Consider the following 14746-nt stretch of genomic DNA (forward strand, 5'->3'; position numbering starts at 1 on the left):
AATCCTTTGACTTTGAATCATTTGTCATGAACACAAAATAGCAAATAAAGATGCAAGAGTCTTGTACCTTGTCTTTGTATCTCCTCAGCTCCAAGTAGTGCCTCTGTTTGGGGACATGCAGATAGAACTGTCCCGCTACATCGAGACCAGCGCACACTACGAAGAGAACAAGTCCAAGTAAGAACCAGAGCGACATGGATGTGTGCATGGTTGAGCCATGAAATGCCAAACAAATCAATTAACATTGTTGCGCAATGGTGGAAAAAGTACTCAAATTATTTTTTTTACACATTTTTTAAGTAAAACTATCAATACTGCAATATAAAAATACTTCGTTACAAGTGAAAGTCTGGAATTCACAATTTACTTGAGTAAAAGTACAAAAGTATTGGTATCAAAATGTACTTAAAGTACCAAAAGTAAAAAGTACTTTATGCAGAATATGTCCCATTCCAAGTTTTCAAATGTACAAAGATATTTTGAAAATAGAAGCTCTACAAGCTCACAATGCGCCGCGACACATTGTGAGCTTGTAGATCGGCTATTTTCAAATGGCCGGAATGTATATAGGGTTAATGCATGTTTGGTAATAATACCGGTAATCAAAATCTACTAAGTAACTAAAGTGTTCAAAATAATTGTAGTGGAGCAAGAGTACAATGTTTGTAATAAATGTAGTGGAGTAGAAAGTAAAAGTACTGAAATTTTGACATGCTCAAGTAATACCAATACAAATAACAAATACCTCAAAATTGTACTTAAGTACAGTTCCACCACTGTTGTTGTGTTACATCATGGTTAGAGTGAAACCCAGTACAGGCGTGTAAAATGGATTGAGACTAGCTTTCAAATGCTATCATTGTGCAATGAATAGTTCAGATGTTATGTACAAAAATGTGTTAATATTAACTTGACCTTTACATTTGACCACCAAATTGCTATTCTATGCTAGATTTAGAGTTAAACGACACCTAATATACCCGGGATCGGGATATCTGCCGATACCGATTTTCTCCGAAACGATATTTATACTTTTATAGAACCCTTCACATCACATTAGTACACCATCAAAAATCCAGTCGATGATATCATGATATGGATATAATATTGATACTCGGGATGTCCCCATCACATTATTTTTTGCTCCCGATTACGTGATCGGCCCCCGATTTCCACTCACATGATCGGATCGGGATGGACGTTGTCTCTTAAATATATTTTTTATCCCACGATTTTGTAACCCATTTTTCACCCCTGTGCCAATCATCTACTGTGATCCTGGGCTCTACACACCCTCCGCCAACCTGGGGAGAGCAACGGACTTAACTCGTGCTCCCTTCATGCCTGAGTGTCCAAGTTGCTCCTTTACACCTGACAGGGGGGAGTTTCCCTGGTTGGACGTAGCGCGTGGAAGGAACACGTTATTCCAACCAGTTCCTTTCCCCTGGATGGACGACGTTGGACGTTGTCAGTGCACACCACTTTGCCTTCCACAAAACACATGCCAAAACCTTGACCCCCCTCCCCCCATGTCTGTCTGTGTCTGTCTGCATGAACAGGTGGACCTGCACTCAGAGCAGCATCTCTCCACAGTACAACCTGTGCGAGCAGATGGTGCAGATCAGGGAGGACCACATCCGCTTCATCTCAGAGCTGGCGCGCTACAGCAACAGCGAGGTGGTGACGGGCTCAGGCCTGGACAGCCAGAAGTCGGACGAGGAGTACCGTGAGCTGTTTGATCTGGCCCTGCGGGGCCTGCAGCTGCTCTCCAAGTGGAGCACGCACGTCATGGAGGTGGTGAGTAGAGAGGTTCATGTTTTATGCCCCCTGTGTGGGAGTCAGCGCAGGCAGACCTTCGCGCACAGCCACGTCAGAAGAACCTGACGCCCGACGTCAACCCCGGCTTTTTAGACAGCTGGTGGATGGAAAAGAAGCTCCACCTCCGCGGCTGACTGACGCGACGGACAGATTCCCGGAAACGCTCTCCGGGGGTGGGCCGGGTTTGACGTCGGCTGTGCGCGAAGATGTGCCTGAGCCCAGTGTGTCAGTGTTGTTTTTTTGGCAGCACATTTCTATTTTAGTTTAGCCATAGTCTTTGGAATGAAAATTAATTCGGTTTTAGTCATATTTTAGTCATCTGAAATGTTTTAGTGTTATATCGTACAATTATAGTCGACTAAATCTACAGTTGTTTTTTGTCGACAAAAATGCATTTTAGCGGTACCATTTGATGCCATCGTAATGATTGATTTTACACTTATGTAGTGTAGCTAATATTGTTTTCTTTTGCACTATTTTCATCATGCAACCAAGTGTAAAATGACTTATATACTGGATGTATTATTGTCCACCCTTCCTAACATGTTAGTCTAGTTTTTATTTGTTGACAAAATTGTCAATATATTGTCAATTGTCATCATAGCTTGGTATTCATTTAGTTTTTGTCAGTGAAAAAAGGTTAGTCGACGAACATTTTTTCTCATCGTATTAGAGGTACTCACCACTGGTGAGTTGCGTGCCTAAAGCGTAGTGGTGGGGGCGATAATGATAAATATCCTATTGTGATAAAATGTCTCCACGATGTGCCCTTTCAGAGATATCGTATATATCGCGATACAGTGAATGTCTTTATTTATACTTGTAGAACGACGGTTTCGTTTGCCAAAAGTATTTTGGTCTAAATGGTCTGTCACTCCCTTTAAAAAAATATTGTGATTGTGATATTATATTTTTCCTTCTAAAATGGTTAGTCCCAAATAATTCTTATTGGCTGGTTTCTGATTAGACCGCATACTAAATGTCATGATAATCTACACCTTAAATCAGTTTATATCAATCCAAGGTGCGTTGTAGCTAATCCATGCTAGCATTTTTTACGTGATGTTCACATACATATCAGCTAAATCTGCTGGATATTTCTCTCGAATATGTTCGTTACCATGAGATTGTTGTTGTTTGTCAATGTTGTTCCTTTGGCAAAAGTTGACAATGTAACAAAGCCTGACTGGACTGGCTGAGTAAACAAGGAAGTGGCTCTATGCCTCTATCTGGTGGCCGTAAAGTGTAACTACTGTACTTTCTCCAGTAGGAATAGTTTTTCGAGTTCAATATTGTCAATTGTTTGTAACCGTTTTAGAAAAGCAATAAGCCATGCGAGGTCTGTGTATTTTATAATGTGTGAGAGGGTTGGATACACTCTCAGCCATTTTAAAATACAAGGTAACCTCAGACCACTGGTGGCTTATTAATTTCGCCCGTACCCAAGCACGTTCGGTTCGGTACAGGCTTGGTCCCGAGGTTCAGGACCCACCCCTAGTGCTGGGTAGGTCTTTATCCAGAGCGACTTAGATTAAGCAATAACAAAAAGCATGGCATACATCACATATATAAAAAGTAGTTATCATGAAACATGCGTAAGCTAAGAACGTAACAGTGTAGTGTAAAGTTACTATACATACTATACTATATTATATATTATACATGTGTACTATAAAGTGCTATGACTACATGAAATGCAATTCTAGTGCTGTCTACGTAACATGCTATAAGTCTGTTTAAAATACTATCTAAGTCTACCTAAAGTGCTATCTAAGGGGCTAGGGCAAGTGCTACGGGCCATGGTGGAGTCTGAAAAGGTGGGTTTTCAGTCTACGGCGGAAGAGTGAGGCTGCAGTTCTGATTGTGATGGGAAGTGCATTCCATAGTTTTGGAGCCAGAAAGGAGAAGAGTTTGGGACGTGTGGGGCGTTGTCCCGGCGTTTTTAGTGAAGGTACTTCCAGCTTCCCTGTGTTGGCTGATCTGAGTGTGCGGGAGGGTTTGTAGGGTACGATCATACTTGTAAGATATGGGGGAGCCATTTGCTTTGAATGCCAGCATCAGTGTTTTGTATTCTGTGCGGGCAGCGACCGGGAGCCAATGAATGTCGTGTGTCCGTGTATATTGTCAGGCCAGCGCATCACGGAAAGGTCTCAAATGTAATGGTGTTCGTGTATCTGCTTGTGTGTAGGGCTGAAACTATCGATTATCTTCTTACCGATTATTCTATTGATTATGTTTTCCGATTAATTGAATGATCAAGAAGCACAGTTTTTATATTTTAATGAATTGATGAATGAAACAAAAACACATTGACATACATGTTTCTTTTAAATAATCGAGTAAATTGCTGTCATATTTTATACTTTGTCGTACAGAGGTGTCACGTAAAATACATTTTACGTGATTTTTGCCCAAAAAAGGGACACCAAGTTGAAAGTGGTTAACTTTCTCCATGGTCCATTTATGCTACTGTACAAAAACATACCCCCCCCCCCCCTTCTTAGCAGTTGGTGTTGTTTTTTATTCTAGGATAGTTGATACTATAGTTGGTACTGCACTGGTCTCTCATTGACCTCTCTCTCTCTCTCTCTCTCTCTCTCTCTCTCTCTCTCTCTCTCTCTCTCTCTCTCTAGTACTCGTGGAAGCTGGTCCACCCGACAGATAAGTTCTGCAACAAGGACTGCCCTGGCACAGCGGAGGAGTACGAGCGGGCCACGCGCTACAACTACACCAGCGAGGAGAAGTTTGCCCTGGTGGAGGTCATCGCCATGATCAAAGGCCTGCAGGTTCAAGTTCACCTGACAAAAATACATACACAGTGGTGTACTTAAAAGTACACCACTCTTATTTTGTGCTCAAACACAAATATTTATAATACATTTGTGCACAGTAATGAGCAGGATAATATGTCTATAGACATACAGATATATGCTACCTTAGAATAGCATGTAGCCCTATTTGACAGTGCATAAACATAATTGCCTTGACATTAACGAGCATCAACTGCCCTCTGCAGTCTGCAGTGCTCTAGTCTAAAGTGAATGGAGTGTCATTTATCTCCAAAAGCCCATGATGTCTTTCTGGTAATCTCACACTGGTAATCTCACAATCTCCCATGTGGGAAAACTTTCAAAAAATAAAATAAATAAATCAACTGGCGGCCCGTGGGCCGAGTGTTGAATACCCCTGGCTTATACGCATACGTTTTATATTGTATAGATATTCCACTGTTCGATGGATGTTATATTCTTAGCTTACGTATGATTCTTGATGACTATTTTATGTATTTGATGTATTACCATGTGTTGTTCTTGCTTACTGTAAATCGCTCTGGATTAAGAGCGTCTGCTAAATGCCTAAATTGTAAATTGGGATTTGTTGATATGCTCATTAGCATAATGGACGTGGTGATTGATGGTTCTGATGGGTTCTTTGTGCTATAGGTTCTGATGGGACGTATGGAGTCTGTCTTCAACCAGGCTATCAGAAACACCATCTATGCAGCGCTGCAGGACTTTGCCCAGATGACGCTTAGAGAGCCTCTTCGTCAGGCTGTTCGCAAGAAGAAGAATGTCCTCATCAGGTACTTAATGGAGGAAGGGAACCCTGATCCTAAATTGGATTAAACTCCCAGAACATAATAATGGATCTGTGGTTTGGCATTACTAAGCGGTGGTAAATTGTCGCTATACGGCAGGTTTTCACTCGTGCTTCTCTCCTGCATTGTCAGTGTTCTCCAGGCCATTCGTAAGACAATTTGTGACTGGGAGGGTGCGAGGGAACCGCCCAACGACCCATGTCTGAGGGGGGAGAAGGACCCCAAGGGAGGCTTTGATATCAAGGTGCCCCGCAGGGCTGTAGGCCCCTCCAGCACACAGGTGAGGAGATGGAAGGAGACTAAAAACAACCAAAAACATTTGCACTTGCAGCTGCTTTTGGAGATGATCACATCAGAAATGAATAAATTGAAACGGTGGTTTGACAAAAACAAACTGTCATTAAATTTGAGTAAAACAAAGATCATGTTCTTTGGAAATCGTAAAATAGATACACAAGCAACTGTGACAATAGATAATGTAAATATAGAAAGAGTTTATCAAATACATTTTCTTGGAGTGATACTAGACCACAAAATCAGCTGGAAACCCCATATTTCATATGTACGCGCCAAGATGGCCAGAAGTGTCTCTATACTGTGGAAATCAAAACAAATTCTAAATCAAGGGGCTTTGTACATTCTGTATTGTTCACTGGTTTTACCTTATCTTAATTATTGTGTGGAGATCTGGGGTAATACCTTAGAGTATATATGAATAGAGACGGCACCCGGAGGAAACCCTGAGGGGAAATGGACATAGTGGCCGAATTTGGTATTGCAGCTCGAGCCAGCGCTGGTCCGTTGACTATCATTGTGCACGTTCATGTTATTGGGGCCATGACACGTGAACGAATGTTTCATACGTGAACGCGCACAAATGGCACAATTATAGTCAACGGCAGCGCGTTCATGTGTTTGGGGCAAATCCATCCCAGAATGCACTCTGTTCCTACACGGAAGGTGGAGTGAAATCGCCTCATGCGCTTTTAAGCAACTTAATGCAAGTGGATGGGAGGAGGAATCCGGTGCGGTCTCTATTCATATATACTCTAAGGGTAATACCTATAAAAGCAACTTAAATCCATTGGTCATAATTCAAAAGAGAGCAATAAGGATTGTGAAAAATGTCGCATATCAGGAACACACAAACGCTCTTTTTTACAGTTAAAGGCATTGCAATTCATTGATATGGTCAAGTTCAAAACAGCACAAGTCATGTTTAAAGCAAGAAATAGATTACCAGTGAACATACAGAACATGTTTTTTGACAGAGAGGGGGGTTATAATTTAAGAGGGGAGCTAAATTTGAAGAAACTTCTTGTCCACACTACCATGAAAAGTCAATGTATAACAATCTGTGGGGTCAATTTGTGGAATGGTCTGGCTGTAGAACTCAAACAAAGCACCAACATTGTACAATTTAAGAGGATGTATAAAAATGACATACTTAACTATTACAGAGTGGAGGATGAGGCACATTGATTGTCTCGGGCTATACTTGCTTACTTAATTATTGTTCTTACATACTATTATGCATGTACATATGTACGTGTGTATGTATGTATGGATGCAGTAACACTTGGATTATATGTTTATTGCAATTACTTATTGGTGAATATTTAAGATGGGGGTAGGAGTAAATAAGTTTTTACTTCTTCCTACTCCTTTTTGAACTTCAGGTGCAAGACCAATGATCACATTGTTTTTCTTATTTCATTCAAAAAATAAATATACATGCATTGTGGATATATATATTGTTTTTTTATTATTATCTTATTTGACTGTTTTACCTGAAGGTTTCAAAATAAAGATAATCAAATCAAATCAAAACCACAAAAATGTTTTCAGATTTTAACATAAAATTAAGAAAAGCTTATACTTTGAAAACAAAGCAATACTGCCTCATCAAAATTTGTGTTGTGACTTTATATTATTGTCAATTACTTGCATTAGAGGGGGAGAGGTGGTGGAGAGGTGACAGTTTGAGGATCCAATGGAGTTTTTGTCCGGATCACTTTTTATTACATTCCATTGGTTCAATATTGGTTTTAACCAACACAGACATAAAGGGTGTTCAATAGCACTGATTTATGCAAAAAACATATAAAACCTCAAAATGGAGTTAGGTATGCTCCCGACAGCAACGATATGCAGATGTAAATGTCAGATGCGTCAAATCAGAGGGAATATATCTGCTCTTCTCATTTCAATTCCATGTATTTTAATGCCATGATTGTTTAGATGTTGCCAAATATGCCGGTAAGCAATTGAATTCAATTCAATTGAATTCAATTCAATTCAAAGGAGCTTTATTGGCATGGGAAAACAGATGTTTACATTGCCAAAGCAAAAGTGGAACAAAACTATCAAGATAAAACAATGTAGCCTATGTACAAATAAATATTGAATATAAATAGGAATAAAATAAAGGTAAATAACAGGTAAATAGCAAATAAAATACATTCATCTATCACTATCTTGTGAAACTATAAAGAGCACCTCAGAGATAGTTATTCTTCCTGCACGGTGTTGTATTTGTGTTGTTTTTTTTTGTTATATGTGAAAAAAGGAATAAGAAATGCACACATGTCAAATGTCAAAGCAAATTCCTATGTGTTTTACACAATGGCAAATAATGGTATCTGAATCTCTCTCTCTCGCTCTCTCTCTCTCTCTCTCTCTCTCTCTCTAGCTGTACATGGTGCGTACCATGCTGGAGTCTCTCATCGCAGATAAGAGCGGTTCTAAGAAGACACTGCGCAGTTGTCTGGACGGGCCCATAGTTCTAGCCATCGAAGACTTCCACAAGCATTCCTTCTTCTTCACACACTTGCTCAACTTCAGCGGTACAGAGAAGCTCACACTTCTGCCCCATCCAAACTGGATACCAGCATGAGTATACCATTAGTCCCAGACACGTTCAAAGTGGATACCAGCATGAGTATACCATTAGTCCCAGACACATTCAACTGGATACCAGCATGTGATTATACCATTAGTCCAAACTGGATACCAGCATGAGTATACCATTAGTCCAAACTGGATACCAGCATGAGTATACCATTAGTCCCAGACACGTCCAACTGGATACCAGCATGAGTATACCATTAGTCCCAGACACGTCCAACTGGATACCAGCATGAGTATACCATTAGTCCCAGACACGTCCAACTGGATACCAGCATGAGTATACCATTAGTTCACTCCCAACTCACATCAGAGCTGCCCCCACCCTCGAAATGTTCAAAAGCACACTCAAAACCCACCTTTTCAAACTGGCTTTCCATACATAACCCCCCCCCATACACACTGACACACCCCTTCTTGTTTGTCCCTCTTTTGATTTTGATTTCTAGTTTTTAACCTTTTAAACCTTTTTAAATAGTTTTCTAATAAATATGTCTGTACTCTTTCTGTAAAGCGACTTTGGGTACCTAGAAAAGCGCTATATAAATCGTATATATTATTATTATTATTAGTCCAAACTGGATACCAGCATGAGTATACCATTAGTCCCAGACACGTCCAAACTGGATACCAGCAATGAGTATACCATTAGTCCAAACTGGATACCAGCACTGCATGAGTATACCATTAGTCCCAGACACGTCCAACTGGATACCAGCATGAGTATACCATTAGTCCCAGACACGTCCAACTGGATACCAGCATGAGTATACCATTAGTCCCAGACACGTCCAACTGGATACCAGCATGAGTATACCATTAGTCCCAGACACGTCCAACTGGATACCAGCATGAGTATACCATTAGTCCAAACTGGATACCAGCATGAGTATACCATTAGACCCAGACACATCCAAACTGGATACCAGCATGAGTATACCATTAGTCCAAACTGTATACCAGCATGAGTATACCATTAGTCCAAACTGGATACCAGCATGAGTATACCATTAGTCCAAACTGGATACCAGCATGAGTATACCATTAGTCCAAACTGGATACCAGCATGAGTATACCATTAGTCCAAACTGGATACCAGCATGAGTATACCATTAGTCCCAGACACGTCCAAACTGGATACCAGCATGAGTATACCATTAGTCCAAACTGGATACCAGCATGAGTATACTATTAGTCCCAGACACATTCAAATTATTGTATGACACCTTTAACACGTTGGATGCTTTGGATGTCTTATCAAATACAAACGTGGGGTGCCTCGGACATGTGGAGGCGTCTTAAGGTCTTTTTTATCCATATAAAACGTGATCACTAAAATCTAGTTTTTGGAAACGGCCGTTGCTAGGCAGCGCTTGCTCATTCCAGTGCGCGCACAGTCCGCACACCCATTCATTTCCTTGTTTACAGCCCCAACGACCCCACCTATTTTCTCGGAATCTACGCTGCCTCTACGCAGATTGATCACAACGTGGATGTTCTGTTCTCATTTCTGACTTGATTATGCATGTCGCTTACACCATAGATATATATAAGAAAGCTAGATGGCTCACCCGTGCTCTGGCCAATGGAGAGCGATGTTGCTACGGGGTGGCCATCTTACCTCGGGGCAGCAAACATTTTGTCTATGGGGCATGTACTTTTAAATAACCATAACTTGCTCAATTTTCAACCGATTTGGTTTGTTATAAAGGTCAGAGACGTCCGCATACTTATATGCTTTTATACAACGTTCATATAAAAAACTTAAGCAGATACGCCTCCTGAATCATAGCCACGTTGACAACGTTGGTAATAGACCAACCCGTTTGTAAATCCGTCAAGATTTGAGAGTTTTTGTTTGAGCTGCCATTGAACATACTGTACTGTTGTCCCGAAGCAAGATGGGTTACAGGGAAGGCGGTCGTTTTCAGAATTAAATCTGCCTTTATTCTGAAAGATTCCCCGGCAAGTGTCCGCTAAATGCCTACATTTTAAATTCTCGTGACTAATATCCTTTTTTTGTGTTAATATTTAGCTATTTCTTAAGTTCCGTTTTAATATTGATCTTTTTCTTAACACATTCTGGGCGGGAACCCCTTTTGATGGTGTAAGCATTATGTTACACTTTAGCTATTGAAAAATAGCAGATCTACAAGCTCATAGTGCGGCACTTGGTGCAGCGCTATGAGCTTGTAGACCTGCTATGTTTGAAGAAATGTTGCGTTGCTTCATTTCTATGAACCTAGTGCACAAGTATTAACCAAGGCATATACAGTTACTGACGGTGATACCATGTGATTCTGTCCAGAGGCCCTCCAGCACTGCTGCGATCTGTCCCAGCTCTGGTTCAGAGAGTTCTTCCTGGAACTGACCATGGGTCGCAGGATCCAGTTCCCCATTGAGATGTCCATGCCCTGGATCCTCACAGACCACATCCTGGAGACCAAGGAGCCCTCCATGATGGAGTAAGCCTAAATGTTTCTAATGTAATATGATCACGTCCTTTCAGTAGCCAAACAAATAAAAATAAAAATACTGATTTGAAATATAGAAATCTGTTATCTAGGCCCTCCAGTAAAAACACGGGCAAAAATCTATGATTATGCGGGCTCATATCCTTGATCATGCGAGCTAAATTAATTCATTTGTCAATGGGATATGCAGTTTTATGCGAAATGTGTGGAATATGTGAATATATGCAGGGTTTTTTGTGATCTTATGAGGTGAAATATGCACAAATTTGTGAAATATTCCCTGGAGGGTCTAATTATAGTATCAGTATTGATACTGATACTGCTTTTATCATTAATAGTTAAATGATTGAGTGCAGTGCATGTTCTATTGAGGCTGTATGAAATATGTTCCTTCTCCCCAGATATGTCTTGTATCCTCTCGACCTCTACAACGACAGCGGATACTACGCTCTCACCAAGTTCAAGAAGCAGTTCCTTTATGATGAAATAGAAGCTGAGGTAACATGATGTTGCTCTCTAAAAGTAATAGTCTCGTAGACTCATCGCCAGTCCATTTAAATGAAATATTGGCAAAACACCAGCATGAAAACCTGCCTCTTGTTTCCAGGTCAACCTTTGCTTTGATCAGTTTGTCTACAAGTTAGCCGATCAGATATTTGCCTACTACAAAGCAATGGCCGGAAGGTAAGAGTAGTGTATTTACTCTTTACACATTTGTCCTTGATGGTGCACAAAAGATCCTGAACATTACTGTAATTAATGTAAAGTAATTTTGTAAATTTGTAAATTTGTTAGAACCCAATCTCACATGTGTTCTGTGTTCCATATAGTGTCCTTCTAGACAAGCGATTCAGAGCAGAGTGTAAAAACTATGGCGTGATCATTCCGTACCCTCCATCGAACCGCTACGAGACCCTGCTCAAACAGAGACACGTACAGGTACTGAACTTGAACAAAGTAATTGTGCCTAAAGTATTGAACAAGACACTGAACCCTTAACTGCTCCTGATGAGCAGAATGGTGCCTCTGCCTTCAGTGTGAATTGGTGAATGTACTTACTTCGATATATTTCTTGATAATAAACATATGGGAAAAAAATGCAGTACAGTACATACATACATTGTCACACCATTATAATAAGGAAAAAAAGCCAACGGCTTATTTCCATTGCTGTCATTATGTGCAAGCAAATTATGTTGTGTTGCATGATGGCATGTGTATGTGTATGTGTATTTGCACTTATGTCCACCCAAGCAAGAAAATGTCCTTGTGGGCAAAGTATGGCTGTGCCTTCCGCACTAGGGGTTAAGGGTTAGATACCTGAGGATGAGGAATACCGGTGGAAGGGGACAGTACAAAACAATACAATGCAATTAAAACAATATAAACACCCAACAACTGCACAACTATTTAAATATTACCGTAAAAAAAAACTCCAGGCTTGACAAGGACACCTTGTATTTCACGTATAGCCCATTGGATAATGGCACTGTATAAATGAAGGCCATTTACCCACTTAACAAGTAAACTGCCGCCTTCCCTTTAACACAAAAAACGTAATTCTAAATCTTCCATTTCTACATCTGATCTCTCTGATTTCTACATGAAGTGAAAAGGTGTCATTTTGTGAAGACTTTTCCTCAACTTTGTGTGGTATCTCTTCCAGCTGCTAGGGCGTTCGATTGACTTGAATCGCCTGATCACGCAGAGGATCTCAGCGGCCATGTACAAGTCTATGGACCAGGCGATCAGCCGCTTCGAGAGCGAGGATCTCACGTCCATAGTGGTGAGAGAGCGCACGCCAACAACACATATAAAGCTCTTAAACGGCCTTTTCAAACGTTCCACTTGTTTTCAAGCTCCCACTCTCACTCCCTCAAACGAGAGATGCACTACCTTAATGGGTTAAATGTTTCATGACATAATTCTTTTTTTTTATTTTTATTTTTAGGTTTTATGACCTCAATTTCACACACACAACCTGAACTTTGAACATTCAGTGGATTCAGTGTGCAAAATCCCTCTGCTGGCAAGTTCCTATGTCATATATGGGATTTGTGGACTCTTACCTCACAGTCCACAGGCAAATCAGAGGACTTTTTTGAGCCAGAAAACCCCAGACCACTGAAAATCGACAGAATGTTAAAAGTTCAGGTTTTTTAGGTGCAACTGAGCCCTTTAATTCAATCGGTCTATTCAAATGATGTTTATTATTCTCCAACTCTCTCCGTTGGGGGACAGGAGCTGGAGTGGCTGATGGAGATCAACAGACTGACCCACCGGCTGCTGTGCAAGCACCTGACGTTGGACAGCTTCGACGCCATGTTCCGCGAGGCCAACCACAACGTCTCGGCTCCCTACGGACGCATCACGCTCCACGTGTTCTGGGAGCTCAACTTTGACTTCCTGCCCAACTACTGCTACAATGGCTCCACCAACCGGTGAGGCGCAGTGTGTGTATGTGTGTATAGTGTTGATTTTGTTCGGCTATAAAACAACGTTTCAGGTGACTAATATATGACTAAAAGACTACGACTAAATTAAAATCAAAATGTGCTGCCAAAATCAACACTGCAGTGTGTACAGTATGCGTTTGTGTATCTGGTCACAAACCGAGAGATAGCGAGTGCATTTTCCGGCAGCTGTGGCAGCCGCCAACTGCAGATAACAGCGGCAGTGTTTCTGCATTAGTCCCACACCGTACCCCAAACCCTAACCTCACAGGTAAGCCACAGGTGATTTTTAACCGGCAACGCATTTCAGGAGCCACGGGTGAATTTTAACCAGCCACGCTGACACCCTACCCCAAACCCTAACCTCACAGGGAAGCCACGGGTGAGTTTTAACCAGCCACGCTGACACCCTACCCCAAACCCTAACCTCACAGGGAAGCCACGGGTGAGTTTTAACCAGCCACGCATGTGTATTACCTGCAACGCATGTCGGGAGCCACGGTACACTGCCGCAGCTGTTATCGGCAGTTGCCGCGTCTGGACCGGCAGCCTTCTGCACAAGCCAGCTCAATTCTTTATATCCAAACTTAACATTATTACCAGTAAGACGCCTGAGGGTGAGAAACGACCTCGAGGGCGAGGTTGCGTGCACGCATCTGCCTGGGTGACAGCAGACTGCTGGGCGAGCGCTGACACTTTGGCATGGGGGGTCAGATCAACATTATGGAATGAATTCTGTACTGGCCATATGGAGCGTGTCGAGTCTACAGGGTTTGTTGAGGTCAAATCAACATATGGAATGTCAGAACAGGTCAGCTCCATATATGGAGATCTAAGGGTGGCAGTGGGGGCAGTGTCTTGAGTGTACAGGGTTTGATGAGTGCCCAGGTAGGGCCGGGCCTTAATTTTCGGGCCGGTTGAGAACTCGCCGGCTGCCGGGCGCGGCTGCACTATTAACTTTGGGGGAGGCCCGTTTAGAGTTTGAATGGACAGGTATCAGTCAAAAGGGAGAAGAGGAAGGATGGACGGGGAGGATCAGCATATGGAATCAGTCAGAGCAGATCAGCTCCATGTATGGAGATCTAAGGGTTTGAGGTCAGATGTACAGTTGCTGGCCATTATTGATAGGGATCTCCATATATGGGCTTAATATTGATGACATCAGGGATCTCCATCCCTGATGATATCACGTGATGTCACGTCATGACCATATATGGTCATGCCTGGGGGTGACTGACTGACTGACTGAAATTCACGATTTCATAGTAAACTAGTAGTAAACTACTGATGGCAACGTGGAATCCAAGAGATCAGTCGTGAGTGAAATGTTAGATTTTCTCTTAGCTCCTCAACTACTTACCTTGCTGTTGGCTGTTGTTGGTCCACAACCTTTACTCCAACCTAGCCCCATAAGTGCCCTCTCCCTACGCTCATTCTGTAGCTCCGAGATAAGGTCACACCCTGGGCCCCTCCCACCGCGGTTCAGAAACGGCGCA

The 14746-nt window shown here is 41.8% G+C and overlaps 1 protein-coding gene across 2 annotated transcripts in view; it reads left to right on the plus strand.

The window, feature by feature from the left end:
* cyfip2 (cytoplasmic FMR1 interacting protein 2) overlaps nucleotides 1–14746 on the plus strand; it is a 48098-nt gene that overhangs the window by 18470 nt on the left and 14882 nt on the right. For both annotated transcript variants that reach the window (XM_080773188.1, XM_080773189.1), the window contains exons 10-21: nucleotides 89–177; nucleotides 1560–1797; nucleotides 4452–4604; nucleotides 5262–5401; nucleotides 5549–5696; nucleotides 8109–8262; nucleotides 10632–10788; nucleotides 11199–11295; nucleotides 11405–11481; nucleotides 11628–11736; nucleotides 12464–12583; nucleotides 13039–13238. In XM_080773188.1, the coding sequence (XP_080629314.1) occupies nucleotides 89–177; nucleotides 1560–1797; nucleotides 4452–4604; nucleotides 5262–5401; nucleotides 5549–5696; nucleotides 8109–8262; nucleotides 10632–10788; nucleotides 11199–11295; nucleotides 11405–11481; nucleotides 11628–11736; nucleotides 12464–12583; nucleotides 13039–13238 (1682 nt within the window). The remainder of the gene's footprint in view (nucleotides 1–88; nucleotides 178–1559; nucleotides 1798–4451; nucleotides 4605–5261; nucleotides 5402–5548; nucleotides 5697–8108; nucleotides 8263–10631; nucleotides 10789–11198; nucleotides 11296–11404; nucleotides 11482–11627; nucleotides 11737–12463; nucleotides 12584–13038; nucleotides 13239–14746) is intronic.

Source organism: Protomyctophum bolini, assembly GCF_963924005.1.
Source record: "Protomyctophum bolini genome assembly, chromosome: 10".
In the NCBI taxonomy this organism is placed as follows: domain Eukaryota; kingdom Metazoa; phylum Chordata; class Actinopteri; order Myctophiformes; family Myctophidae; genus Protomyctophum; species Protomyctophum bolini.